The sequence below is a fragment of the Abramis brama genome (assembly GCF_963993115.1).
Source record: "Abramis brama genome assembly, chromosome: 1".
In the NCBI taxonomy this organism is placed as follows: domain Eukaryota; kingdom Metazoa; phylum Chordata; class Actinopteri; order Cypriniformes; family Leuciscidae; genus Abramis; species Abramis brama.
The window spans coordinates 42,547,893-42,573,436 of NC_139963.1; the positions used below are offsets into that span (position 1 = coordinate 42,547,893).

Sequence of the window (25,544 nt, forward strand, 5' to 3'; positions counted from 1 at the left end):
ACCTCCAAAACAAGGTATGTGCATTAAAATATGTTAAAAACTATTAAAAAAAGGATGGTGATGGTGTCAAAAGTTAGAGGAACAAGGAAAGTTTGGGTAATCAAAGTACAGGAAAAGGAAATATCATTAGACATGAATATGGTGTTAGAGTTGGTGCTTCCAGGAACATTAAATGAAAGAGTTTTACCTGGTTAAAGGTGTATTTGAAGAGCAAAGCTAGAAATTCCACTAGAGGAAACTGGGCGTTAGATTCGATCCTCCGCAGATGAACACTAACAAAAAGCCTGAGGAAATCGGTGAACTTTTCCACATAGCTGATAGAGACAGACAGACAGATGGAGAGGGTTAAAAAGCAGCAGCATCAATGAGTTAAATGTTTGAATCAAGTGCATCTATCTCTTACCTTTCATCTAATTCTTGCAATCTGCTTTTGATAGTGTGTGTGTTGCTGTGTGAGTGTGTATTTGTGAGTCTTTGAAGTAGGTAGAACGTCTGTTGAAACATGCGTAGCAGAAACTCCTCAAAGTCCACGGGGACGCAGTTTTTGCACATTAACTCGTTGATACAGTTCATGGCCATAACGCCCAGCCTGGCGCGATCGGATTGGCCCACCATCTGACCAGTCCTGCCGTGTCCACTGCCGCCATTGGCTGGGAGATTTCCAGGGGCGGAGTCTCCGTTCGAAGTGGGCAGAGGTTTCGTTTTGATTGGCTGCTGGCATCCAAAGCGAGCGAAATGAAAAATAGAAGCGAGGAGGGATGGAGTGATAGAAGTGGAGAGAGGAATCCAGCTAAAGAGATGAGCCAAACATTCCAGCGCTAGCAGACACAGAGCGGCACTTTCAGCTTCCAGGATCATCTGTGTGCTGTTGCCCCCCAAAACACCTACAGAACAGGACAAACGACAACAATTAATACAACAATCATTCATTGGCAAGTTTCAACTAGTGACAGACCATTTTGTGGTCATCACATCAGTATTGGTTGATGACTAGGGCTGCTCGATTATGACAAAAATCATAATCACGATTATTTTTGGTCAATGTTGAAATCGCAATTATTTAACACGATTATTGGAGGGCGATACGATCGCCTTATTTCACGATACGAGTAATTTTAAATATCAGTGAAATTTCACAGTTTTCAATACTTCAGCAAAAACTAATACTAGGTTAACTAATAGAGATGCGCGGATGGGCAATTATTTCATCCGCAACCGCATCACAAAACTCATCATCCGTCCGCCATCCATCCGCACCACGTTTTTGACAAATTTTCAAAACCGCACTCGTCCGCCATCCGCTGAATGTATACATATATTTTTCATTTGATTGGTTCATTTGATTGGTTCAACCGCCCGCCACCCTTCCGAATTTAATTAAAATATTACTTTTCGTCACGTCATCCGCCCGATCCGCGGTTTATCCACGGCTGTATCCGCCAACCGCGCATCTCTATTAACTAATGTAAGAAAAAGGTCCTGAAAACAATTACGAAACAAGTAAACCGTCAGCAACACACTCTTAAAGTGACAGCTGCCTAATAAACCTGCTGCTGTCTGTGTCATTAATGTTAATCAAACAACAAATGACAAAAGAATATCACTCAATGATCTTTACCGAATAACTGAAGTAACTTTAAGGATAAACTATACATGTGTACAGTAACACTATGAAATATTATTTTACTATTTTATTATTATTGTGTGTACGCACTTAGGCGCATATCCAAAGCCCATTTTCTTATCCGCGTCCGACTCGGAGCGTACACACAGAAAGCCGCCTGAGGAACAGTGTCTCTTTTGCGGTTTAATGCGCTTTTAATAACACTCTTTAATATCAAACACATCCCGCAGTTTAGCAACAGTAGACTGCATTTTACAGCACTTACTTACTTGGCTGATATGGATATTAAGTTTGGGCTTTTAGGGAGGAGCTAAAGTGCACCGCTGGGTATAGGAAACGAAGGTGCGCTGGACGGGACGCAGCAGCCGCACAATGATCATTTTACCTTAATTATATTGTTTTTATAATCGCTGGAAGACAAAATCGAAATTGAAAATCAATTACGAAAATTGATTGAAAACTTTGAGTAACGCTTCGTTCACATGCTGTAGGAATTATCATTAATACAAGATTCCTAGTAAGAAACTGGACATGAACACTCTGTCAAGCCATATTTACTAATAGGAAACTGAGATATAAATTTTGAGTTTCCGAGTTATCCATGCCATAATGAACAATTGCTGCTGTGACTGGTATTCATAGTTTTTTCCACAAGAGCTACAATGCCTTGACTTTCAAGTAGTGCATATTAACAATTTACATACATGAATAAACATTTGAAGCATATTGTATGTTTTATACACAGTGAAAATAGCATGTATTGGACCGAAATTCGAAAAATAGAAAGCAAAGTGAATATTTATACGGTTGTTAACAAATGGGATGCTACAATTTATTAAAAACTGAAATATCTTCAATACATTTGGGCTTTACTACATATTTTTTAATAAGATTCCCTCATGAAACAGGCGTCCTCCATGATTCCTATTCTTTCCGACAACTAAGCACTTGAATGCGACAAGCTTGTAATCACGACTTCAGAAGTGAGAAATAGGAAATTACTGCATAACTGTCTATAAATAAATAAATAAATAAATGAATTGGTTTATTTATTAATACATGTACTCAAAGTTCACTGATAACATTTTCAGTTAATTAAATTTGTTAGGCATCAGAACTGTTTTAGCTAAGGTTTACTAATGAAATTAGTTTAATTAAATTTAGTTTAAATACAAATTAGATTAAATGTTTTATTAATTGATTACTTGATGGAAGAAAAAAAAAGACTGAAAAATGAAATTTTACTACTAAATTGCTCAGGCTACAGGATTATAGAACATGCAAAAATGTATTTATGTAGTGGCAAAAAACAAGCAAAAGCTGCAGACAAGCAACTTTTCAAATGCTTTTTCCCCAACCAAATCTCACAAGAAAACAACTATTTTACTAGGTGGAAATTTTGCATGAATTCGTATGAAAATGTGAGATTTTGAGCACTAACTGGTACCACTGATGAAGACCTCACTTTTCAAAGTGGCCCAGTGGCAAAAGAGGAAAGAAGAAGCTCACCTGACTCTCTTGACGTGGGGGATGGAGGGGGAGTGGTGACTGTAACACTGTGTTTGTCCCACACCGTCTCCAGAATACCTGCGAGCAAAACAGAGTTGTTAAAAATGAAACTGCAAGCCTAATCACATGATACAGGTTCCAGTGCTTAAAGAATAGTTACACCCACATATACTTTCAATGAAACTGTTATGAGTGTCTCACCAGTCAGAAGGTTCAGTACGGTGGGGATCTGATCCAGCAGGAGTTTCTTCAGCTCCTCTTTACGAGCGACGCTCAAGTCTTCTCTGGGACAGACCAGCTCTTCTGAGGTCATCTTGAGCAGAACCAAACCCAGCGGCGCGAGAGACGGCGACTGCACTAACTGCAACACACACCACAAAGATGAAGCCAGTTCAGTTCGTTTTAATATCATTCAATAGTAACAGCAGTAAAGAATAACAGGTACCTGTAAGGTGTTGCTGAAGAAGTCATGGTAGAACATAGGCCAGTCCTGGCGTCCAATGTCAACGATGACTTTGCAGAGTTTGTTTCGGATGAAGAAAGGCAGCAGTGCATGCTGGGATAGCAGAAGCTTGGGCAAACAGCTCCGAAGTTCTGCTTTGTCCTCACTGGCTACACCGACCCACATCTTGTTCACAAGATTCTGCATAGGACGATCGACAAATTTATTGTCGTCATATCTCATATCATAAACACAGTAGATACCTGTGCTTGCATATTGTATTTTAGGATAATTACACAAACATATCCAGGTCATATTTCAAGAATATTAAGCCTATTAGTTTGTTTTGTTTTCCAGTAAGGTGTGTTTATTTGCACTGTGATATTATCATCATGCCAATTCCCCTTAAAATTAAAAACTAAAAGACTGGCATTATTGTACTAATGAAAAAAAATCCTCCAAAGGAAACGATTTTTTAAAATAAAAATAAAATGCTACTATGCAGTTCACATGGTATACTTTAATGTATGATTTAAATATATAATTTTAATGATTTATTTTTTTTTTTTAAATCGGCAATGACAATTAGGGGGTGAATACAACTATTTTACAAAAAGCTAAAAATCCTAAAGGCTAAATAAAGTTCTTTCTTTTTTTCCCTTTCGATTTTGTGGCGAAATACACTACCGCTTAAAATTTTGTGGTCAGGAAGATGAAAATAAATAAAATACATTTAAAATAATTTAATAAGGAAACATTAAATTAAAAGTGGCAGGAATGACATTCATAATGATCATAAAGTCCGTATTGTTCAATTCATAAAGATTTCTTTTGAACCCTCTTTAAATATTAAATAAATGCTGTTTTCAACATTTATAAAAATAATTGTTTCTTGAGAAGCAAAACAGCATATTATAATGATTTATTAGAATAATTATAAATAATTTTACTGAAAATTCTACTTTCACCACAAGAATAAATTACATTTTAAAATATATTGAAATATAAGACAATTATTTAAAATTGTAATCATATTTCACAATATTACTGTTTTTTTTTTCTGTATTTTTGATCAAATAAATGCGATGAAGAGAGGAAATAAACATCCAAAAAAACTTTTTTGAACTTTTGAACATTAGTGTATGACTTGAACATGGACTTGACAATTTTCGTGAAGTTAATCTACCTAAGATAATGAACTGAAATTAATTTTACCTCGAACACAGTAAGGCTGTACATCATGACATATTCATTTCTGCTGTTGGAGAGGAAGTAGAGGCAGTGCCTCCACGAGCCGGGCTGCCCCGCGAAACTGTTCAGCAGCTCTTCTGCAATAACACCACAAAACACTCATTACAAAACACATTCTTATCTAATTGAAACAAAGCACACGGTGAAAGATATTAATGTTTAGTTAGGCTTGTTGCAATAACACCAAACAAACACTCATCAGAAACTTCCTTCAATGATGAACACAAGAGTTGAACTCAAACGCAATGAAGAGGGCCTATACAAGCTACTGTTCCCACAACTGGAACTCAATTCTAGTTCAAAGTTAACAAATGCTTCTTGTACACAGAGTTTTGCATATTTGCATGAAAAAGAAAACATAGCTTTGTTGCACACCTACACGTATGCGCATTTCAAAAACCAGTCGAGTTCAAATTACAGTGTGTTTGTTAGTTAGAGCTTCATCACAATAACTTCATTAGTTACATTCATTAATTTGATAGATGTTTTATCTAAAGGCTTGAATCAATACGCTTGTTGTGTTCCCTTGGAAGTGAACACTTAACACTGCACATTACCAGCACTACCTTTTTGCCTCCATTAAATATGGCAGATTTTTGTAATGACAATATTGTGAAAAACACCTCTCGTGACAATTAGGAACTGAGAAACTGGGCCGCATCTGATAGTTTAACATCTGGTTTAGTCTGAAAACATGGTGTGAAACAGGGTGAAAGATCATATAGATGTAGGCTCTAAAAAGACAACAAGTACACTCGACTTCCACATGCACTAATGTGACAAAACGCTTCAGTAAATATCTCATTCACACTTCATAAATTAAACTTCCTAAATCTAGCCTACATTTTTCTTTATTTTTCTATTGCGTTATGGACTGGATTATGTAGTCGTAGAGATTAACATAAATCAAGCCATTTCAAAGGGATAAATTTCTCATCATATTTGGGTGGATAAAATCAATAATACATTTACAAAAAAAGTGAAACAATATAACACGAGGCATCATGTGTTGGGATCTTAGATACCATCAACCCTGGACTTTGAAACTGTGCATTTCCGGTGCAATGCGTGACTTATTCTGGGTCTGATTCACAGGCAGTCCATTTAGTTTGACCAGTTTCACAAAGGGTTATTTTCTACAAAAATGTCACTGCTGAGAAATGTACAATGACCATACATCGAAATACATGTCCTGAGTTTCAAAGCACCATGTTTGGCCACAGGATTTGGACTAAATCTTTGGCCAAATGCACCCAAACAAACCCAAATACCAAGCATTTTACAAAACTAAATGTCATGAATGTGGTCTCCAACCCACGAAATCTCACCTTAAAGGGGTCGCATGATCATTTATTTTTATTTGAGTTTCACTTATGAGTTTTACAGGCTTTGTTGCATCAAAACAGCATTTAGCAGATGCTTTTACCCAAAGCGACTTATGGTGTGTTCACACTTGGCATGTTTGGATTAAAACGAACCCTGGTGCGATTGCTCTGTTAGTTCAAATTAATTAGAATAAGTGTGAACGCCGCCATCTGAACCCTGGTGCCACCAAACAAGCGGACTGAGACTGCTGAAAAGAAGAGTCTCGGTCCGCTTCCAAACAAACCCTGGTGCGGTTCGACTGAAATATGAACAAAGACATGTAAACGAACCAAAAACAGGAAGACTAGATGCTAAAAAGGACAGAGTGCTCACGCATATCGTTTTTTCTCGTCATTCCTGCCGCTGTTTTGATTCCTTTACACATTTTTAAGCTCTTCACGAATTCTCAGCTGGTCAAAACACCATCATATGTAGCTACGCACATGCAGCGAGTGCATTAAGCCCAGCACAGCATCGGTTTGGATGTTCGGGAAGTTCTCTTTCAAAATAGGCAATACGTCATAAAAGACGAACGATCAGGTTGTGAACATATCACTATGCCTTTAAGTTCGGTATCTTTTGTTTGGCGATAAAAATGGCAATCTGAACACTAATCGGACCAGGACTAAATGTTTTTAGAACCGAACTACAAGTATAAACACATTTACAATAAAGGAACACAAGCAATTTGTCACAGAACCAACAATAGTCATATTTTACTAGTCATAGTCTTTCCGTTTTTGTGCAGCTGTGCCTTTCATTATGCCCTCTTTCAAAGTCTGGATTTTGTTTTTGGGGTCTGGAATAGAAAAGGTATCTAAGCTTGAATTTTAACAAAAAAATAGTTGTAACATTACCAGTAAATTACCGGTATGATGCTTTGTGTAAACAAATAATGAAGTTTACCAGTATGAGCATGTACGAGGTCTGAACGCGCTGACGTAAGAAGCCTGCTTTGGGCCAGTCATAAAGCTCTGCTGCTTTTAATTGTTTTTCTATGTAAACATGTGCTAGACGGACGTCTGACCATTGTGCCACGTCTTACGCCCTCTTTTCCTTTCATCAGCACTGCGACTCTGCATGTACTATTGCGTACTATAGTAACTGCAATACTATAGTAACGATTATGCATCTCATGTTTTTAAGAGCAAAGTCATGTTCTGTGTGATCATCCTCTAATGCTCGTCATTCAGAAGAAAAAAATATATAGGCTATATTTAGTGGTATTTTGGTACTGTTGTTTGAATAGCATCTTACCAGTAAAAAGACAGACCATCGTTTATAGTGTGAACAGCATATTTGTGTATTTGCCGGAAAAGTCGTTATGGTAATTTACCAAGATTGCTGTGTGAAAGGAGACATTGTTGCAGCACCTCTCTTCTCAGTCTGTCAGTAACGCTCATTTAGTTTCTCTCTCTATGAAGCCCCTCCCTTCTAAAAGCTCAGTGTGCTCTGATTGGTCGACTGGATTAGTGTGTTGTGATTGGTCAACTGCTTCGGTGTGTTTCAGGAATGTCCCACTTACTATAACCGTGAGTTTCAACACACTACTAACTAACTCAACCAGGCCTCGCCCCCCTTTATTCTTGTGTATGCCTTGGGCTGGAATTATTTAAATGAGGAATATTGTGACGTGTTTGTCCCTGAAAGAAACTCAAGACTACAATAGAGGCGTTTCAGGGAGTTCAGAAACAGTGTTACTGATATAGATAAAAATTCCCTCTGGAGGAAGTGTGTGCTTTCTAAGGGACCATTCACACATAATGAGTTTTTCTATTCCACTGCACTACTTTTTCGATGTAAACTTGCGCTAGACTGATGTCTTTAACCGTTAACGTTAAACGTGTCTAGAAACTTTTGCAGCATCTCCAGCATAACACAGCTTTCTAAAAACTGAGTCTGTGTGAACCGGCCCTAACTTTGCAGACCTTTTTCATGCTTAAACAGCAACATCTCACATTAAAGAAAGTTGAGCATGTAAAAAAAGCATAATAGGTCCTTTTAAAAACTTTCATGTAAAGACCATCATTTCATATGAAATGAGTAATATAAAATAAATGGCGCTGAAATGAGCCGCTCAAACTGTTCAGATCAGACTGAAATGATCAAGTATCCAGTTCAAAATAAACTTCAGCTGCTGGTTTCTAACACTGGTTCTTCAGATGGACCTGCAGAGCGGTAGGTGCTACACACAGACAGAAACAGTGGCAAGTTTCACAGACTTCACCATATTTAACACTTGTCGTTACTTGTCTTGCCGCTTAGATTTAACAGCAACTGTCCTCCTCCAAGCGCACCACACTAGACAATTTTTCAAACACTGAATAGGCATCATTAAAGCGAATGTAGGCGATCACATGTTAACATTTCAGTATGTTTGTGTTTCAGAAGAGAAAATAGGATGTCTATTGATACGAGACAGACATAACAAGCCTATTCAGCTAATAACAGCACAGAGGATGACTCTGCAAATCAGGAAATGATGAGGGTGTGAAGGCCAGCATCAGGCGTATGCTCACCGATCTCTCTCTTGCAGTCATTAGTGGTGCAGCTGTGAAAAAACTCTGTCATAAGACTCTCCAGGGCCCGTAAAGAGGACTCCTCTGACGCCTGCAGACGAGAGAGAGAGAGAGAGAGAGAGAGAGAGAGAGAGTTCCGATGGCAGTTGGCAGCAAAAATATCAGCTCCTGATATCAACATAATTTTTGCCAGAAAATGTATGTTTTTTATGACTCAACCTGTAATTAGATGATTGGATACTTAACTGTGAACAAAAGAGGCAGAAGATTTTTAAGGTAAGACCTCTGAAAACGATTTAATTTTTTTGTCATCACTTAAAAACTGCATAGAAACTCAACATATCAAGCTAACTGCTAGCCAAGCTAACATTCCGTGGCAGTTAATTCAGTTGAGAACAACATGGGCCTACCTAAAGCAGAGGCATTTTTCAAAAATGAAGAGGAGCTGGAGATAATATATCCAGCAGAAGTTAAATCTACCAAAGATAAGAAAAAGATGAAAGAGATGATCCTGAGAGAGAACACAGAGATACTGCTGTCTGACTACAGTGGCCAAGAAGACAACAGAGTCCGGTGTAACCTGCTGTTCTTCACTGAACACCCATCAGCCTGGCACACCATCCTCAGCTCTGCCATGGCATGTAGAAGAAAAGGAGGCATCAGCAAAGGCAGACAACTCACTCTGGAAGGAGACAACGACACAAAGCTGATTGTGAATCTCTATCATAACGGAACAGTCATGGTCCAGGGACCAGAAACCAGCCTTAATGAATTCCAGAGGAACTTCAAAAACCTTAAATTGGAGGTTCAGAAGATTAAGAAAGATCAGGAGGAACTCTGCAACACAACGGACACCAACACTGACCCAGGCTCAAGAACTCCTCTGACAGACAGACACATCAGCACTCCTGCGCCTCCCAAGATAAAGGCCTTGAGAGACAACATCGCTGAGCTGGAGCAGGACTTCTTCTTGTTTAAAGAGGAAACTACCAACAACATCCACCAACTCCTGAATATGTCCAGCCATCACAGCATTCAACAACTACAACAGCTCTGCTCTGCTGTTAAACATCTGGAGGAGGCCAATCAGGAGCTGCGACAGGAGCTGAAGAGGGTGAGAGAGGAGCTGGATAGAAGAGAACAACACGGACACACTCTGGAGAGACTGCTGGAAGAGACCAGAAACCAGCTTCACACAAAACAACATCAGCAGTGTGTCAGCACACAAACACACAGCGCCTCCACTTCTGAACGCATCCCAACATCAGCTGTGTCAGCACACACAAAAAAGAGCTCCCCCACTCCTGAACGCATCCCAACCACAGCTCAACATCAGCAGTGTGTCAGTACACAATCCCCAAGCTCCTTCACTCCTGTAACCCCACAATCTCATCAAGCCCCTCAGAGGAAAGTCAGCAGCAACATCACACCATACCATCCACCAACTACACCACCATCCATGAGCCCCGGCAGAGAACAGACGAGTAAAGACAACATCGTCATCCTCTGTGACTCCAACGGCCACCATCTTGACCACAGACGACTGTTTCCGGGCAGATCCGTGAAGAAGTTCTGGTGTCCCACCTCACACTCTGCTCTGAGACTGCTGCGAGAGGGTGTGTTGGGTGCGCCGTCTCACATCATTCTCCACACGGGTACAAACAACCTCAGTGCGAGGGTGGACGTCACTAAAGCCCTGTCCACCGTGGTGAAATCAGCCAGCAGGATCTACCCTGGAGCCAAGGTCATCATCTCAACCCTTCTACCTCGCAGAGACGTCCCTCAGAGGATCATCAACACAATCAACGCGGAGATAGCTAACATCTGTGCTTCAATGCCGAACGTTCACATAGCCAACCATCAGCGCATCACCCATGAGCATCTATATGACCGTATCCACATCCATCGAGAGGGCATGAGACTGTTCGCAAAAACCATCAAGGAGTCAGGCCTGAAACACCCTCAGATAACACACGCTGAGCGTGAGGAGAGGGTCAGACAGACCGACAGCTACGCCGCTGTAGTGGCAGGATCAGGTAGAGCTGACACCACGGACCTGATCCAAATCAAACACATGCTGAAAATTATATGTGACAATATGTTAGCTTAAATACTCAGTCAAAAATGATCATTATTTCTTAACGACTTTTTTTATTTTATTTTATTTTTTATTTTATTTTTATTTAACATGTAAATTGACCGACTCACTATACTTCTATATATCCTCTATATTACCGTTATAATTGATTAATCTATATTTTAAAACTTGATTGGGTCATGAATTTCATAAATTTTTCTGGTGAATCCAATATTTGTCAATGTCATCGTTTAAAATAACATGCTATAACATTCAGGGGATGTTCTCTTCTGCTTTTGGAGAGAAAATGACTAACCCTGATCTTGTTAATATTGTATATAGTTCAGATATAATCATATTACTTGAGACATGGTGTCGTTTAGACTCCAAAATCTGCACTCCTCCAAACTACAGAGAGCTACGAATCCCTTCAATCAAACAGCCTAACATTAAAAACGGAAGAGATTCAGGAGGAATCATAGTTTGGTTCAAAGATCATCTGTGGCACTATATTCAGCCTGTGAAAAAAGGGAAAACACATATTTGGTTAAAACTTAAGAAAGAGCTGTTGTGTTTAGACGAGGACATGTACCTGTGTGCCACATATATCCCCCCATACGAGTCTCCTTACTATAATGAAGACATCTTCTCAACCCTACAGTCGGAGATTGTTTACTCTCAATCTCTAGGATCGGTTCTGTTAATGGGGGATCTGAACGCTAGAACAGGGAAGGAAGCGGATTACATTACCCCAGATGGAGACAAATATATCAACAATTCACATATATATCAACGGAAACACTTTACGAAGGCACGTCAGAATTATGACAACACCATAAACAGGCACGGAAAACAAGTCCTACAGCTCTGCAAAAGCCTGGGTCTGTACATAGCTAACGGCAGAACTAAGGGAGATTCTCTGGGTCGCTTCACCTACTGCTCATATCTCGGCAGCAGCACAGTAGATTATGCCATCACAGATATAGACAACAATAACATCAACTATTTCACAGTGATGCCACAGCTGCCGTTATCAGACCACAGTCACACAGTCCTCAGCCTGAACAGATCCGGGAATCTCCGGCCTTGTCCAGATCAGAAGGTTAAACTGCACCCCCTCCCCGCCAGATTTATGTGGAGTAAAGACAGTCCTGCCCAGTATGAAGCCCAGCTCCACAGCACTCGTGTTCAGAACATGATAGATTCATTCCTATCTACTTCATTTAGCGAAGAGAAGAAAATGATCAATTTAGCAACTCATCAATTAAATGAAATATTTTCTACAGTGGTCAGAAAAGCCCTGAGAAAAAGAACAAAATACAGATGTAAGAAAGAAATTGCTAAAGATGATTGGTTTGATAAGGAATGCCAAAAATTAAGAAAAGATTTACGGTCATTATCAAATATAAAACACAGAGACCCTGCAAACCAACAAACACGAGACAAATATCAGCAAACCCTCAAAACATACAAGTCACTCCTAATACAGAAAAAAGCTGATCACATGAAAGCAAAGCTTAATAAGATTGAGGAGGCAGTCGATCAGAATTATTTTTGGGAATTATGGAATAATTTAGATAAATCAAAAGAACCCAAACACATTCCCATCTATGACCCAAACATCTGGACAGAACATTTTGGAAAACTCTATTCACAAAACGAACCAACCCTCACCCAAAAACATCTGACCTCCCAACTCTACACCCTGGAACGCACTGTAAAAGACCAGCTAAACCAGTTAGACCAGCCCATATTATTACACGAACTGACAGACAAGATCAAATCCCTAAAAAATAAAAAATCCTGTGGCGTGGATTTAATATCTAATGAGATGCTGAAACACAGCAGCCCCAAACTGAAAGAGGCAATTCTGAAATTATTCAGTCTTTCATTAAAATCAGGACACTTTCCTGAGATCTGGAAAGAAAATTTGATTACACCAATTTATAAACAAGGTGAGAAGTACGACCCAAATAACTATAGGGGCATCACAGTGAGCAGCAACCTGGGCAAACTCTTCTGCTCCATCATCAACGACAGACTAGTCCAGTTCATTCAAGAACACAAGATCCTCAACAGCTGTCACATTGGCTTTACAGGGTTTCTGCAGGGATCTTCAATTTAAATTTAATGCTTTTTTAATGCCTTTTAATGCCATTTATTTCATTTTTAATGCCATACACAACCCATGACTAACCAGGGATACTTATATATATATATATATATATATTAGTGCTGTCAATCGATTAAAAAAAAATTAACTCGATTAGTCATACATTTTTCCTGCAATTAAAAAAAAAACACCTAAATTTGTATACGTTTAGTTTATATATTTTATAATGTAATAATTTCACAGTTAATCTACAAATGAATGTAGAGACAACATAAAGGCCAGTCTCGCTGATACTAATACAGCTATTGATGTCTGGATAAAAATTATTTCTCCCCCCCCCTAATTTTAAACATTAATTATAGCCATCCAACATTACAGTGTAATTGAAAACTATAAAAAATGTAACATTAGGCTTAAAAAAATGACAACTTTTAATTTAAGTTTACTTAACAAACAATCCTCACATAAATCCATAATAAATGTAATATTTACCTTTGCCCTTCCTGTCTAACAGGTAGGACGTATACAGAAATTTAATAAAGTTATCAAACAGTCTGCACGGCATAAATTATAGATTAAATATATACTAATGCTTATTAAAGCTACAAGAGTTATTTAGTCAATAGCAGTGAGTCATCTTCTCTGTTCCCTTTGTTCTGTGATGAACTTTACTGGCAGAAAGCTTTATTGGCTGCTGTCCCTTTAAAACCAGCCGCCGCAGCTGACAGAAACACGGATCTAACACGCGTCTCATTCTCTCACAACTCTTTGCGTCCATTAAAGACTTTATTTCACTAATTTAAGAATGCTCTTATGTTATGAGGATTCTCGACAAAACAGACATTTTGGCATAATCGGTTCAAGCGTGAAAGAGAACCGTTTTCTGGCGCAGGATACTGACGCGCGTCTTTCTCCCTGTGTGTGTCAGGACATTCACAGACAGCGTGTTTAAAAGCATTTACATGAATAAGAGCGGGATCATATAATGTAATGCTACCCAAAGGATGACAAAAATTAACAAATGCTGCACATAGTTAATTGCTGTCTGCCCTTTTCCGTCGATCTGTGGCTGTCAAGACCGCATATGAGATTTTACGGCGTTGATTCCAAATTGTAACTACCCAACTTAAATACTTTTTTACAAACGCTGCAAAATCCTTCTTTATTTTGACCACCAACGGACTGCAACCATGTCCTAAATTGTTTGTCTTCCTTGCACCTTCCCATTTTTTGGTCTAGTTTTATTCCTGTTGTTCCTGCTGTTCAAAATGCCCGCGTCATCCAGACAGTAAAAGAAATGGACACAGCGACCCCATTGGATTCAACGGAGACAAAGTGAAGCCCATTAGAAACTCTTACTTCCTGGGGGTCCAGCGTACTGCGCAGACTCAAACTGAGCTTGACGACGTAGATGTGACGTGAGCAAACCGTCTGTCTTCTCGTAGCTGTGCCAAAGGAAATCTGAATCATTCCCTTCCGAAACTTGCAGAGACGGAGAGCGTGAGTAGGAGCTGTCTATGAGCGAGGAGCAGGAAAAACTTTTAGTAGGTGTTCTGATTAATTACTTTGTCATTTTGCCTCCAGGTCCCCCTGATTGCCCGCGAGCTTCTCCTCCTGTCCATACGGTAATTTCTTACTGTGCGACAGAGAGTCGCGTGGCTATGACGCAATTATTAGCCTACTTTTACAAAAACTGCTTCTACAGGGCCATAACATAAGCTACAAGGTAATGGAGCATTTTATACATTGTCGTGTTTCTTTAGAAATAAATAATGGACAAATGGAGTCTTTAAACGCCTCAGATGTGAAGTTATTCGCTGTCAAAGTGACGCCAAAATGAATGGGAGTCAATGGGATGCTAACTGCAGGTGGGGTTCCGTTAGCCAATGGCGGCGTCCGGGGGTACCTTCAAAATAATACAAATCCCTGCCCCCTTGGCGTCATCTCAGCATCACGGCAATTTTGCTCCGGCCGGAGTCAATCACCAAACTGGTTCCGCGTGTTTTTATCACACTAACATACATATTTTGCGACAGCAAATAAAATGTATTAATTATGAAGGCTATATTCAAATAAATTGATAATATAAAAATTTCTTCAAAACGATTTTAATGCCTGTAGGATTACAATTTAATGCTTTTTAATGCCATTTAAGGCCTTAATTATCGCAAAATTCATTTAATGACTTTTAATGCTTTTTAATGCCCCGCGGAAACCCTGCTTTATGCCTAAACAGAGAACATCAAATCACATCTACACACTCCACACACTCATACAAAAACACATCCAACAAACAAAACAAGGGAAAATATTCGGCTGCTTCATTGATTTTAAAAAAGCCTTCGATTCGGTTTGGCATAATGGACTTTTCCTAAAATTAATTCAAAGTGGAATAGGGGGAAGGACATATGACATCATAAAGGACATTTACAATGGAAACAAATGCGGCGTCAAGATTAACGACAAACACACTGATTATTTCAGTCAAACTAAAGGAGTCCGTCAAGGCTGCAGCCTCAGCCCGACTCTATTTAATATCTATATTAATGAACTGGCATCAACACTTGAGAAGTCCCCTTGTCCTGGTCTGACCCTCGAGGACAGAGAAATCAAAAGCCTCCTGTACGCTGACGATCTCCTGCTGCTGTCTCCTCATGAAGAGGGTCTGCACCAAAGCCTCTCGCTTCTGGAGGAGTTCAGCAGCGACTGGGCCTTACCCATAAACATGGACAAGTCCAAGATCATGATCTTCCAGAAGAAACCTCGCCTTACTGACAACAAATACACATTTACACTTGGGGGAACCATTCTTAATCATGTCACCTGTTATAATTATTTGGGTCTGACAATCTCAGCTTCTGGAAAGTTTGACACTGCAATGAAAGATCTGACTGATAAAGCACGTAGGGCTTATTATAGTATAAGAAAACCCCTGTTCAAATTTAACCCACCCATTAAACTGTGGCTGAAAATCTTTGACAGCATCATCAAACCCATCCTCCTATACGGCTGTGAAATCTGGGGCCCCAAATTTAAACTAAATTACGATTCCTGGGACAAAACCCCTGTGGAAACTTTCCAACTTGAGTTCTGCAAGAACATCCTGGGAACTCACAGAAACGCTCCGAGTCTGGGTTGCCGGGCAGAATTAGGCAGATTCCCTCTCCTATCTGAGATCCAGAAGAGAGCCGCAAAGTTCTGGTTCCATCTATCAGACGCGCAGACAGACAGTTACCATCACTGCGCTCTCAGATACAGGGCAGGACACCCTGAGAGCGACCCCATGACACATTTAGTGGAAAAACACAAACTTAATCCAACAACTCAGTTCAGACACGCAAAAGTAAAAGAAATAGGGAACATAACCAAAGTAGAATACATACAAGACTGGCAGATAAAGGTCACAGAAGTAAATAAATTAAAATACTTCCACAAAATAAAGTCTGATTATAAATTGGCCCCATACCTGACCGAGATCAGTAACTATGGTCAGAGAAAGCTCCTGACGAGGTATCGCATCAGTGACCACAGTCTGTGTGTGGAGACGGGCCGACATAAGCCGAGCTGGAGAGCCAGAGAGCTCAGACTGTGTTCACACTGCACTGATGGAGTCGTGGAGGACGAGCTGCACTTCCTCACCCAGTGCAGCAAGTACAAACACATCAGAGACACTTATTTCACACTAATAGCACAGATTTTACCCCAGTTCCAACAAGCGAGCCTCATAGACAAACTGTCTTATATTCTGGGAGAGAAAGAAGAGTGTGTTCTCCTGGCAGCGCAGTATGTGTCTTCCTGCCATCATATGAGGGACAAGGGCTGAACCCTCTTCCCTTAAACTGCTCTCTGTACTTATTTATTTTTATTTGTTATTTTTTTATTGTTATATATTTATGCATAATATTGAAATGTATTTTTTTTTTTTTTTTTTTTTTACTTTTATGTATCAACCTGTACGTATATGTTTGTATATGTCTATTGCTTTGGCAATATTGTGCTACTTTACACAGTCATGCCAATAAAGCTCATTTGAATTGAATTGAATTGAATTGAGAGAGAGGGACAGAGAGAGAGAGAGAGAGAGAGAGAGAGAGAGAGAGAGAGAGACACAGAGAGAGAGAGACACAGAGAGAGAGAGAGACACAGAGAGAGAGAGAGAGAGAGAGAGAGAGAGAGAGAGAGAGAGAGAGAGAGAGAGAGAGAATTTTTTTTTTTGAATTTTGACAATCCTTTTATTACAAAAAATCATAACAATAAAAAACATTCACAAAAACAAATCACATCTTTTTCAATCTAATTAAAAAAAATCTTACATCAACACTTCTGAGATGACCAGTTCATTATCAACTAAGGACACAGCACATTATCACAGCACCACTCAATTTCAAAAATATTCAATGTACTCATTAGTTTATAAAAATTAAACTCAATTACAAGTCGTGATTTTACCATTTTTTTAAAAGCTGTTACAAGTTCTTGTTCTCCTTTCTGTTCAATTTTGTTTCTCCTAGTTATATAAATGGATAATTTTGCAATACCAACAATAAAATTAAGCAATTGACATTTGTATTTTTTCTTAATGGTATACATACAACCAAGAATAAAATCCTGCTTCGTAAAACATACCTCAAAAGATTCAAAAAGAAGCTCTAGAAGACTAAACAAAAACAAAAGTCTGTTACAAAACATAAAACAATGAAACACAGTCTCCCTTTCACTGCAAAAAGGACAATCCTCACTTACATTTGGGTTCAACATTGCCACAAAAGAGTTAACTGCTATAGCCCCATGGAGTATCCTCCATTGAAGATCACCAACTCTTTTAGGTAACGGAGGTTTGTACAAAATCCTCCACACTGGTTTTGTTTTTTCAGTGATCTCTAAAATGTCTCTCCAAACAGTATCACTTCTATTTAACCATTTAATATTCGTCACTTTCACAATACTTCTGTACAATGCTTTCCCTTTAACTTCAAAGAAATCAATTTGCACATCAATTTCCTTCTTCAACAAGGGATTAATATCATTAAATGAAGAAAGATCAGGTACAATACTTATATCTGGGAAGAAATCTTCACAATCTGGAAATATACATTTCTTATTGTACTCATCAAGTAAAATTCTTTCTTGTACATTCAAAGCCCCCTGCAGTTTATCTAAAAACCGTTTAATGTATCGTGCAGATTTTACCTTTAAAAAGGCTGAAACTGCTTCTACATCATTAAAATCAGGACCTGCATTATTTATAATGTGTTTCAACTGTAGAGATCCACTTCTATACAGCAAATCTTTAAAGTCCCACTCCGATCATATTTTGAGCTATTTTTAAACATTCTCAGTGGTCTTTAAATGATGATTATGCCGTTTTTAGCCAAAATCACAAAACCTGTGCCGTTTTCTGGGACTTTGCTTCAGCAGAGCGGCAGTAGCTCATTAGAAATTCGCCTCTGCGTTGTGGGGGGAGCCGTTGGCACGGAGACGACCCTCCCCCTCGTTCACACCGCCGCCGACTTGAGCTTCCGAGAAAACGGAGGAGAAGCTGATCATCGCCGTTGCTGGGTTTCCTATCATTATCGGATTAATTGCAGTTTAACCATCAGAGTGAAAGTTTATCATTTGCATGTGTTTTTAAGTCCTGCCAGTTTAACAGGGCGCGCTTGACAGGGCATATAAGAACGCAGAGAGATAGCAGAGAGAGAGAGAGAGAGCCTCGGCCGCGCGCGCGCACTCACTATTAATAATAATAAATAATAATGTGACCAAAACGGTTATACAAATGCTGTCATTATAAAAGGTTTCTAGTGTCAATGTATTGCTTATTTATTTTGTTTACTTTTCATGGTGTGACACTTCTCTTCTCCCATGATCGAACATAGAATGCTGCTACGTCAGAGCGGCCAAAGCGTCAACAAGCTTCCTCGTACTTTTTGACAAGCGTCCTTGACAGGGCGGCCAGAGCATCTTTGCCGCTCAAGTCGGCGGCGGTGTGAACGTACAGTTAGCATTGCAACCCGCTACCGCACATAGGTGTTGATCCGCCATCGTCTTCTCTACTCCTCAGAACCTGAGCCGCGCGGGCGGGGGCGGGGGCGGAGGGGAGTATGAGCTTGTGGCACCGCCCAGTGGAGTTACTACGTCACAACTCCAGTCTATTTTAGCTGGCATTTTAGCGTCTGCTACTGATTCACAGCCATTTGAATGCAGAAATACTCAGAAATACAACTTTGAACTTATTTTTCTCAAGATATGTCCTCTAACATCAGAAAAATGCCACAAGAACATGTTAACACCTAGAAAAACATGATTTTCATCGGAGTGGGTCTTTAAGACCTGGTATTTCGTCACCAGATACATCAAGACGTGCTCCACACACAATGGGCTCTTCAAGTAACCAGTACAGGGACATTAATGGTTCCATCCATTGAGGCTTAAACAGACTCCATATTTTAAAGAGGCTTCGATAAAAAGCAGGAACTCCTCTAAAATCAAATTTTTTAGAGTCCATTAAAAACAACACATTGTCCAGGCCAAGTCCACTTATTCTGCGTAGAATGCATTGAGCCACTGGTGTCCATACCAGTCTTTCAGATCCTAGAATTAACTTCTGCAAGAACTGAAGACGATAAGCAGCACATCTACTTGACAAATGCACTAGACCTTGGCCTCCATCTTCTTTAGCCAGAAACAAAACGCTTCGAGGGATCCAATGCAAATTGTCCCAAAAAAAGTTCACTGTTTCTGTTTGAATGTTTGCTAAGAGACCAACCGGAGGGTCGACGCATGCAAGTCTATGCCACAGGGAAGAAGCCGCAAGATTGTTGATAATAAGTGTCCGTCCTTTAAAAGACAACTGAGGAAGCAGCCATTTCCATTTTTTCAAACGTCCAGTTACTTTATCTGCCATTCCTTCCCAGTTCTTCTGCATGAAGGCTTCATTGCCTAAGAAAACACCAAGATACTTTAGCCCATCTTTTTTCCATAATAAGCCTCCTGGTAGAATGGGATTTCCTCCTTCCCATTTTCCAATCAATAAAGCATCACTTTTCCCCCAATTAACAATTGCTGATGAAATATCCTTAAAATCATTAACAATCTGTCGTAACATTTCAACATCATCATCATCATTTATAAAAGCAATTACATCATCAGCATATGCAGATAAATGGAAAGCATTATTACACTGTGGCAATGTTAAACCCTTTAACTTATTTCGTAACATGGACAACAGTGGTTCTATAGCCAGCACATATAATAGCCCAGACATGGCACAACCTTGTCGAACCCCTCTCTGTACATTAAAAGGAGAACACAAACTACCATTAATTTTAATCACACTCTCAATGTCACAATACATTGTTTTAATCATATCAATAAAACGTGAATTAAAACCAAAAGCTTGTAAAGTATGCCACAAATAAAGGTGTTCAACCCGATCAAATGCCTTCTCTTGGTCTAGAGAAATAAGGCCAATGTTTACACCAAACTTTGAAACTTCTAAAACATCTCTGATTAAAGTTATATTATCAAAAATGGATCTATTTGGTATACAATATGTTTGATCGTAGTGTATCACCTTCCCTATTATTTTACTCAATCTTGTAGCTAATGTCTTAGACAGGATTTTATACTCTGAACACAGGAGAGAAACAGGCCTCCAATTTTTTATATTCTGAAGATCACCTTTTTTGGGCAATAAAGTGATAACTGCCCTTCTGCAACTAAGGGTAAGAAACCCATTAGTAAGGCTTTCATCAAACACCACTAAGAGATCTTCTCTTAAAACGGGCCAGAAAGTTTTATAAAATTCAATGGGTAACCCATCAATCCCGGGAGATTTCCCATTCTCCATGCCCATCATTGCTGTATACAGTTCTTGTTCTGTCAGAGGTAGTTGCAAACTTTCATTACTTTCTTCATCAAGTTTTGGCAGACCTTCAAAAAAACTACTAATAGTCATCTTTTCATTTATCAGATCAGCTGTATATAATTTTTTATAAAACTGTACAGCAACTTCTCTTATCTCAGAAGTTTTAGTTAATTCCTGTCCTGTATCAGAGACCAAGGAATGAATTATTCTGCTTTGACTATTTTTTTTCTCCATACTGAAGAAAAATTTAGAAGGTGCATCCATTTGTGTGATATTCTGGAAACGTGAGCGAACCAGCGCTCCTTGTGCCTTAATGTCCAACAGGTTTGCCAATAAAGTTTTCTTTGATGTCAGAGCTTCAATGTGTTCTTTTATGCCTGTAGATGCAGACAAACTGTACAAATCAACTATCTCAGTCTCTAGAGTCTTCAATGATCGAGTTATTTCTTTTGTAACATTAATAGTGTTATTGCTGGCAAAAGTTTTTGATTTGTATTTTCCCGCAATCCCACCACTGTTGTTTAAAAACATCCCCAAAAAAAGTAAAAGAATCTTTAAAGTGGTTGTCATCAAGTAAAGATGTATTAAAATGCCAATAGGCACTGCTTGACTTCACACAACTTACTAATACAGAACAAAGAACTGCACTGTGATCTGAAAATCCTACAGGATTAATTTGACAAGATTTGAAAATATTGAACTGGTGCTTAAAGCTGTAAAACCGATCAAGACGTGCCAAAGACAATGAATTATCTTTACAATGAACCCATGTATATTGCCTTAATTTTTTATGCATTTTTCTCCAAATATCACAGAGATCAAAAGTTTGAACGAGTTGTTTAATAACTCTTTGAGATGCAACATGCGGTTCTAAATGATTTCGGTCTACTTTATCATTCTCGGTACAATTAAAATCTCCCCCTAAAACTAAGAAATCATCTGTATTTAGGTTTTTCAAAGTAGTGTTGACTAAATTTAAGAACAAAACTCTTTCCACTCCACTATTAGGAGCATAGATATTTAAAAAAAACAATTTTTTCAAATTTAACAATAACTTTTAAAAAGCGACCTTTTTCAATTTCAACAGATTCAAAAGATACTGGAGTCATATTTTTAGAAAATAAAACTGCAACACCTCCACTTACAGAGGATTTGTGACTAAGAAAAAGTTGACCTCCCCACTCTCTTTTCCAGTCCACCTCATTTCTTTGATCACTATGCGTTTCTTGAATAAACATGACATCAACAGACTTCTGATTAATATATTCATATAACATCATCCTTTTACGAACATCTCTAGCTCCATTTAAATTGAGAGTTCCAATTTTTAGCTGACTCATAGTTTTATTTAAGTTCAACAAGAAACTCAGATGGGAAAAGACAGAGATTATGGTAAAAAAAACCAAGCTTAGGGATTTAAACCATGGCATTCTTATCATCTCTAGGATTTTGTTTTTTTAACTTGTTTACAAATTTCCGCAAACGATACACTTCAAGATCTACGAAAGCCCCTTCTTTTATCAAATATCTGGTGTCCTTCACAAATTGTGCACTATTAGGAAAATAATCCTCAATTTGCACGCCTTTTAACCCTTTCGTTTCCTGAAGAAAAACACGAATGTCTTCAGCTTTGTACAAAACATTTACTGCTTCATTTTGAGAACAAGCAGAAAACTCTGAACAAACAGAAACGCAAGAATCAGAATCATCATTGTCAGAAGCTATGACTTCATCTTCAGCAGCGTCAGTTATTTTGATTTGCTTACTGGTTTTATCGTTTCGACTCTTTCTTCTTTTAATTGGTGTTTTGAAAGTTGATTCAACTTCCATATCCAATCCACAGTCATTCAATCTCAGATCTTCCTTTACAATTTCTCTGTCTTGTTCTACAAGCACAGAAGATAATGTACTCAACCCCAGCGCGTTCTCTGCTGCCACAGACTCCGCCACAACACCTCCATCATCAACAGTAGAGCACGGCGCCCGCGCCTCCGTGCTGTTCACAGCCTCGAGCGGCTCGATCGGTGTATTCGCGGGATTCACCGCTGCACTAGTTTCGGATGCGCTAGATTCATCAACAGCGCTCCCCGTTTTACCTGCATTAATCTGCTCTGTGTTCGTGTTCATTTTATCAGGGCAATTACGACTAAGATGTCCGATTTTAGAACAACCAAAAACATTTCATCGTTGTATCAGATGATGCGAAAACAGCATAATCTCAAAGCCTTCTATTTTAAATTTAAAAACCAGGTCAAGTTCATCCTCGCCATTCTTCAGAATCATAAAACACCTGTCTCCTAAAAGAAACAAGATGTTTCACTAAAGGCGATTTACATCCAAGCGGAATTTTTTTGATAGGAGAAACTATCTTTCCATATCGTGACAATTCCTGCAAGATCATCTCATCTTTCACAAACGGAGGGACGTTTGAAATCATTATTTTCTTGGCGGGAGTGCTCAGAGGAAACACCGGCGTGAGTGAACCTTTGATTACAACACCATTTTGCACTATTTCGTTCGCCTTCTCAATAGTGCTAAAGAAAAGCACAAACGCATTATTCATTCGCGAAGCGGACACAATCAAACAACAGCCAAACAAACATCTTCCACGTTAGCGTTTGAATCAATTTTTACTCCATGACGCCGAGTTAAATTTTCAAAAGCCATTGTGTTTGGAGTCGCCATGCTTCCCAGCAAAAGTGCTGGAAGCAGACTATCCTCACAAAAACAATAAACAAAACAAAAACAAAACAACAACAAAAAAATACAAACAAAACACTTACAAGAAAAAAGGAAAAAGTTTGGAAAAAGCACTCTTACCAGCCACAGACTCACATCCACACTCACCACACTCCGCCCACTCACTCCCAGCATGCACGAGAGAGAGAGAGAGAGAGAGATGGGGGGAAGGGCAGAAGAGAAAGATGAGATAAGGCATTTCAATCTGAACTTTTAATGCAACCATGCAATGCATCAAACAGTCTAATCGCATATAATCGATTACCCATGCTTGCATATTGTATTTTAGGATAATTACACAAACATATCCAGGTCATATTTCAAGATATTAAGCCTATTAGTTTTTTTTTTTACCAGTAAGGTGTGTTTATTTGCACTGTGATATTATCATCATGCTAATTCCCCTTAAAATTTAAAACTAAAAGACTGGCATTATTGTACTAATGAAAAAAATCCTCCAAAGGAAACTATTTTTTTTTTTAATTAAAATTAGAATAAAAATAAATGCAGTACAAATAAATGCTACTATGCAGTTCACATGGTACGATTTAAATATATCATTATAATGATAAATTCTTCTTTAAAAAAAAGAAAATAGAGTGATGATAATTAGGGGGTGAATACAACTAATTTACAAAAAGCTAAAAATCCTAAAGGCTAAATAAATTTATTTTCTTTTTTTCCCTTCTGATTTTGTGGCGAAATACACTACCGCTTAAAATTTTGTGGTCAGAAGATGAAAATAAATAAAATACATTTAAAATAAATTAATACTTTTTTAATTTAATAAGGACACATTAAATTAAAAGTGACAGGAATGACATTCATAATGTTCAATTCATAAAGATTTCTATTTCAAATAAATGCTTTTGAACCCTCTATAAATATTAAATATGAAATAAATATATTACACAACTGTTTTCAACATTTATAAAAAATAATTGTTTCTTGAGCAGCAAAACAGCATATTATAATGATTTATTAGAATAATTATAAATAATTTTACTGAAAAGTTATTTAAAAAAAAAAAAATTAAAAGTTTAATTTTAAAGTTATTTAAAATTGCAATCATATTTCACAATATTACTGTTTTTTTCTGTATTTTTGATCAAATAATGCAGCCATGGTCAGCAGAAGAGAGGACTCCAAAATTGACAACAAACTTTTGAACATTAGTGTATGACTTGAACATGGACTTAGCAATTTTCGTGAAGTTAATCTACCTAAGATAATGAACTGAAATTAATTTTACCTCGAACACATTAAGGCTGTACATCATGACATATTCATTTCTGCTGTTGGAGAGGAAGTAGAGGCAGTGCCTCCACGAGCCGGGCTGCCCCGCGAAACTGTTCAGCAGTTCTTCTGCAATAAACAACACCACAAAACACTCATTACAAAACACATTATTATCTAGTTGAAGCAAAGCACGCAGTGAAAGAAATTAATGTTTAGTTAGGTTTGTTGCAATTAACACCAAACAAACACTCAGCAGAAACTTCCTTCAATGACGAACACAAGAGTTGAACTCAAACGCAATGAAGAGGGCTCATACAAGCTACTGTTCCCACAACTTGAACTCAATTCTAGTTCAAAGTTAACAAATGCTTCTTGTACACAGAGTTTTGCATATTTGCATGAAAAAGAAAACATAGCTTTGTTGCACACCTACACGTATGCGCATTTCAAAAACCAGTCGAGTTCAAATTACAGTGTGTTTGTTAGTTAGAGCTACATCACAATAACTTCATTAGTTACATACATTAATTTGACAGATGTTTTATCTAAAGGCTTGAATCAATACGCTTGTTGTGTTCCCTTGGAAGTGAACACTTAACACTGCACATTACCAGCACTACCTTTTTGCCTCCATTAAATATGGCAGATTTTTGTAATGACAATATTGTGAAAAACACCTCTCGTGACAATTAGGAACTGAGAAACTGGGCCGCAACTGTTTAACATCTGGTTTAGTCTGAAAACATGGTGTGAAACAGGGTGAAAGATCATATAGATGTAGGCTCTAAAAAGACAAGAT

At 38.4% G+C, this 25,544-nt stretch overlaps 3 protein-coding genes across 5 annotated transcripts in view; 2 read left to right on the forward strand and 1 right to left on the reverse strand.

Annotated features, from left to right (window-relative positions):
• Positions 1 to 23,720, reverse strand: part of LOC311092152 (exportin-6-like) — a 41,783-nt gene extending 18,063 nt beyond the window's left edge. Inside the window, exons 1-8 of one of the 2 annotated variants that reach the window (XM_084128526.1) lie at positions 23,588 to 23,605; positions 8,711 to 8,801; positions 4,791 to 4,903; positions 3,579 to 3,776; positions 3,335 to 3,494; positions 3,134 to 3,211; positions 404 to 884; positions 188 to 314 (exon numbers count right to left, since the gene is read on the reverse strand). In XM_084128526.1, the coding sequence (XP_083984652.1) occupies positions 188 to 314; positions 404 to 884; positions 3,134 to 3,211; positions 3,335 to 3,494; positions 3,579 to 3,776; positions 4,791 to 4,903; positions 8,711 to 8,762 (1,209 nt within the window). In that variant the 5' untranslated portion in view covers positions 8,763 to 8,801; positions 23,588 to 23,605. Of the gene's footprint in view, positions 1 to 187; positions 315 to 403; positions 885 to 3,133; positions 3,212 to 3,334; positions 3,495 to 3,578; positions 3,777 to 4,790; positions 4,904 to 8,710; positions 8,802 to 23,587 lie in introns of both variants that reach the window. The other variant, XM_084128525.1, reaches the window with a different exon arrangement.
• The window catches only part of LOC311092393 (butyrophilin subfamily 1 member A1-like), a 146,157-nt gene that overhangs the window by 99,904 nt on the left and 20,709 nt on the right, over positions 1 to 25,544 (forward strand). The gene's annotated exons all lie outside the window — the stretch shown is intronic.
• The window catches only part of LOC311097392 (uncharacterized protein), a gene marked incomplete at its 5' end in the record, with an annotated part of 189,722 nt that continues 173,288 nt past the window's right edge, over positions 9,111 to 25,544 (forward strand). The window contains one exon of the mRNA XM_084137017.1: positions 9,111 to 10,984. Within this exon, the coding sequence (XP_083993143.1) occupies positions 9,111 to 10,820 (1,710 nt within the window). The 3' untranslated portion in view covers positions 10,821 to 10,984. The remainder of the gene's footprint in view (positions 10,985 to 25,544) is intronic.